The sequence below is a fragment of the Hermetia illucens genome, chromosome 2, assembly GCF_905115235.1.
Source record: "Hermetia illucens chromosome 2, iHerIll2.2.curated.20191125, whole genome shotgun sequence".
In the NCBI taxonomy this organism is placed as follows: domain Eukaryota; kingdom Metazoa; phylum Arthropoda; class Insecta; order Diptera; family Stratiomyidae; genus Hermetia; species Hermetia illucens.
Window position 1 is genome coordinate 15,478,905 of NC_051850.1, and position 4,974 is coordinate 15,483,878.

At 40.7% G+C, this 4,974-nt stretch overlaps 1 protein-coding gene across 1 annotated transcript; it reads left to right on the forward strand.

Moving 5' to 3' along the window:
* Positions 1-532: 532 nt before the first annotated feature.
* On the forward strand, positions 533-1,504 carry LOC119647671. The gene has a single exon (XM_038048749.1). It carries the CDS (start codon positions 533-535, stop codon positions 1,502-1,504), a length of 972 nt encoding a protein of 323 aa, XP_037904677.1.
* Positions 1,505-4,974: the final 3,470 nt, after the last annotated feature.

Sequence of the window (4,974 nt, forward strand, 5' to 3'; positions counted from 1 at the left end):
AGCATCACTTACGGGTAGTGAAATTCTTCTGATGGCTATTATTAATCGGAACAACGCAGTGACCGTACGAAAGATTGTTTGGGACCTCCTTGTATCGATTCGTTCAAGCAAAGTTATCTTTATATGTGAAAGTGGGTGCTTAAGCATTCTCGACGAATTTTTGAAAGTGTGCTGGAATTCTGACATGTCCAACGTTGTATTGTTAGCTGGAGATCCAGTTCAAATATTCACTTACAACCCTTTCGAAATACCTCGGGTCAGAAACTTAACAACCACCAAAAACCCTTTGGATTTGTTTTATAATAAATTCCGTGATTTGCAAGGGGAGTCATTGAGAGTAATTTTCGAAAAATCTACACCGAACGCATTTATCTATACTAATAGAAAGGGGCAGCAGTCGGTGGGTGGATTTAGTGGTCACATATTTGAGACGTACGCAAGAAAACGCAATGCAACCCCTGTATATCTTCAATATAAAACAAAGGATTATAGAATTGAAATTTCAAACTTGTTTGGGAACGGATCTATTGAAATGGCGATTCACATTCCCATTGCGCCTGAAGAAGCGAACTACATTTATAACAATATCGCGTCATATGTCAAGTGGTGCGCTTTGGCTCCTGCCCCAAAAAAGCTTCCAAAATATTTGAATTTCGTGCAACCATTCCAGGATGATGTTTGGGCCCTCATAATCTTCGGTATGATTTATTCAACTATAGTGTTGCATATATTTGCTAAACTCACGAAGGAAAGAAGCAGTCTTGCTCTAAAATTTCTTGAAAGTTTGAAATTGCTCCTACGTATGGCAACTATTGAACATTATCGTAAAGTTAATAAAAGATACTATGTTGTTTTCTTCCCACTTTTCCTGCTTGGATTAATTTTGTCACAGCTGTATCTCGCGCATCTGGCCAGCTTTCTTACTACCCCTCTCTGGGAAAAAGGAATTAAAACCATTGACGATATCCGTAAGGCGAACCTCCGAATACTTGGCGTTAGATATGATATTGAACGAAATATATTATCAGTGGAGGAGATGAAAGATTATCATGATTTTGTACAAATTATAACCATGAGTGAATTATTCACTTGGCGTGAAAATTTGAACAACACAAATATTATAATGAGTTTTAGTGACAAGATTCATCTGACGCTACTAAGACAGGTAGGTCTGCAAGAACCGAGATTCAGCAATCCTGGAATCTGCTTCGGGTCCTATGCGTACACACATGCAATGAGGCCGGAATTCCGCTATAAATCTGACTATTACTGGCACATACTAATGGTGGCACAAGCTGGTTTCAGAGAAGAATGGAATAAACGAACTTATGCTGAATTAGTGGAGGCTGGTATGATAAGGCGCGCCACAGTGCCTGAAAATCGTGCATGGGCTTTGAGTATTGACCACATGAAACTGATTTTCGTTATTTTTGTTTCAGGATTATTGCTATCTGGTATAGTTTTCGTAGTTGAGATAAGAGGAATATGTCAAAGGAACAAATAGAGTTGTACATAATATGCGCAATAAAGTCTTTTGTTTTAAGTGAGAGAATTGTCTTCTTTGAAAGAAAGGAGTTTTCCTTAACAGAAGCTTCAGTATTAGAAACCGGCAAACACTGATGACAGTCCACATTCAGGTAAGATAAAGAAGATCTTGCATATTCTAGTACTCCCCCCAAATGTGGTAGATGTAATGAACCCCCTTCGGTGAAACCTGACAAAAACGCGCCCAAAAACTGTGTGGTATGAGCCACATTCCGCAACACAGCGATTATGGATTATTAACATGTTAGTATATTCTCCCAATCCCCCCAGCTTTCTCCCCTTTTCATTAAATTTTCTGGCCCCACTCCTCACTGCCTCCCATTATCCCCGTTCAGAAAAGTGGCGATCGCTGAGTATTGCTGTCCTATTTCGCTCCTCTCCTTCAGTTTCAAAATCTTGAAAAAGTATGCCAGCGACTCGTTGTCGACCTACTTTGGATACCTCATAGTGAAAGAGCAATACGATTTTGTTAAACGTAGATCCACTGCCTCCTGCTTGCTCGACTTCACTAACTTTATGGGCAAATATCTAAATTCTGGGCAGCAACTTCATACTATTTATTCTGAATTTGCTAAAGCCTTCGACACTGTAGGTCGGAAGATACTTTTGTCCAAACTCACTTCTCTCACTGTTCCCATATCATTTGTAGCATGGTTTGCCTCTTACTTTTCCAACCGATTCTTTTTTCCTTCCTCTGGGATCCCAGAAGACTCATTCTAGGCGCTTTATTCTTTATAAGCGATTCCCCCACCCCTTCTTTAGGTTTTGTGTTAAACAAAACCTTATTTAAATCAGGTCAATATATGTGTTACTCACACTTTTCTCAGAAATGGCTCTACCGATTGAAAAGAAATCCGGTGGGAAGGTGGAAATCGTGAACGCCCATACAGGCAGTCAGTCACATTTATCTACGTAGAGTATAGGGGGGATTCCCATACCCGCAAAAGAGCGGAGTAAAATTTGTTTCATTAAATGAAAGGTCTCTATTAGCACTTTTGAAAGTCTAGACGAAGAGTGCGAGGAAATAAAGTGATCATTTCTTCCAGGGACCCATTCTGCGAAACTATCTAACTGAAGAGTCTACAAAAAATAATTAAGCCACCCCTGAACGGTGTCCAGGCCTCAAAATACCCTCCACACCAATATCTACCTAAATTTTTGGAACACGTTTGTCCTAGAGTATTCAAAATTTCTAATAATATTGGTATGGATATTACGAAGGATGATATCTCCAACAGATCGTCATGTCCCTTCCGGGTAAATATACTGCAACCCAAAACACTACAAATATCAGCTAAAGTGAGTAGCATGACATGCTAAATGCCTATACATTACCGACTACGTACAAATGGAGTAGCTCTTCAAATATACTTACATAAAAAATGCACAAAATCTTTATAATGCTCATGGGGATTGGTATGATGAAACGACCATCCTGAGTGGCCAAAGACGACCTAGAGGGAAGAGCTATTCCAAAAACTTGAAAAAAGTTAAAAAGGTGAAATTGACCGTGAAGGTCCGCCCGCAAATACTGAAGCCCCATCGGAGCGCTCGGTTGACACGTGTTTGCACGACTCTGTGCCATATACACATATGGTATAGGTATATAGCTAGGTTCAGGAATATGGGGGTGTCTTTTGAGCCCTACAATCCCTCACGTGTCATTATACAAAATTCACGTGTCAATGCCAATGCGTGGGTCTGTATCGGATCTTGAAAATAACCACACAAAGTTGGGGATTCGCATAAGCCTAACGAGTTAAATCAAAACGCTAGCTAGAAATTAAAAAAAATTAAATTAAAAAAAACAACGGCCCGACCGTTGGCCTTGTAGTGGCCACGGCTTCGCAACGGGAGCAGGATTTCATCCACCATTTTCGGGATTAATTTGATCAAATAATGCATTCTGTAGTGTTAGTAGACTCCCTGTCTTATTTTCACTAATGACGGAAATCTCTTCTATGGTGCAATCTAACAAAACTCTCAAAGACCATTTTTTAAAAGACAACTTTGTTTTTGAAATTATTAGCATTTGAAATGTGAACTATATTCAAACAGACTGAAAAGCCCGCACCATGTTGTGTGATGTCTCAACTCGACCCAAGATATTTCAGTAGCCGGCAACTGGCAGTTGGTCATGAAAATATAACACCATCAATAGTACTTTTCTACATGAAAAGCTAAGGAGGACGATGAAATATTGCTTTGTGCTTTCCTGCACAAATAACTCTACAAAAACCCCGCAGAAGTCTTTTTTTCGCCGTTCCAAGAGGAGGTTTGCGGAAGAAGTGGATCGCCATGGTTCGACGGAATCCAGTTTTTTGGAGTCAGGTTTAATTATGAGGGTCATTTAAATGAGTGTTGACATTTTTTTACATTTTAACTCCAATCTTCATTCATAATATACGACTGCGTTAAAATTGTGTGTCATTATTATTCAAATTCAAATCAAGTCACCAGAGAAGAGATCATCATCATGACCACTGGCGCAACAACCGATATCCGGTCTAGGTCAGCCTTAATAAAGAACACACACACACACATCTCGGTTTTGCAGCGAGGTCCACCAACTCGATATCCCTAAAAGCTGTCTGCGTCCTGACCTACGCTATTGCTCAGGCAGGATCTGCCCCGTCTTTTTTTTACCATAGATTTAACCCTTATAGATTTTCCGGGCTGGATCGTCTTCATCCATACGGACTAAGTATTCAACCGGATTTTGTCCACAACCAGACGATGGTGGTGTCGCCATTTTGTCGTTATATAGAAACCGGATCGTCCTTCCTCATGTAGGGGGCCAACAATTCTTCGGAGGTTAGTTCTCTCGAGCATGACCAAGAGTACGAAGTTTTTCTCCTAAGAATCCAAGTCTCCGAGGAATACATAAGGACTGGCAAGATGATAGTCTTAAACAGTAAGAGCTCTGACTCTATGGTGAGACGTTTCGAGTAAACCAGTTTTTGTAAACTGAAATAGGCTGCTAGTACTAGCACTGAGGAAGGAGGCACGTGGTCTCCGAAACGATCGTATGCGGGAAAAAAAAATAAAAGTATAAAGAAAAAAACTTAGTTTTCCTCATTAATGTGCAGCCCAAGATTCCCCCCCTCCTTTGATGTGTTGTCATAGGCGGCTTTATTTCGGCAGTTTTTCCATCACTTGTCGCACCGAGAAAATCTGATCTGTTGCCGATTTGCCTGGAGTGAAGCCTCTTTGGTATGGGCCAATGATGTTCTGAGCGTATGGGGATATCCGACCTAGATAGTGGAGAATGTCTTATAGATGGTGCTCAGCCACGTGAACCCTCTATAATCGCTGCACTGCGTAATATGTCCCTTTTTATGTATGGGGCAGATAGTGCCTCGTTGCCAGTCGTCAGGCATCGATTCGCTTGGTGTAGCTGGTCGCCTCCACATTTAACAAGTTTCAGCT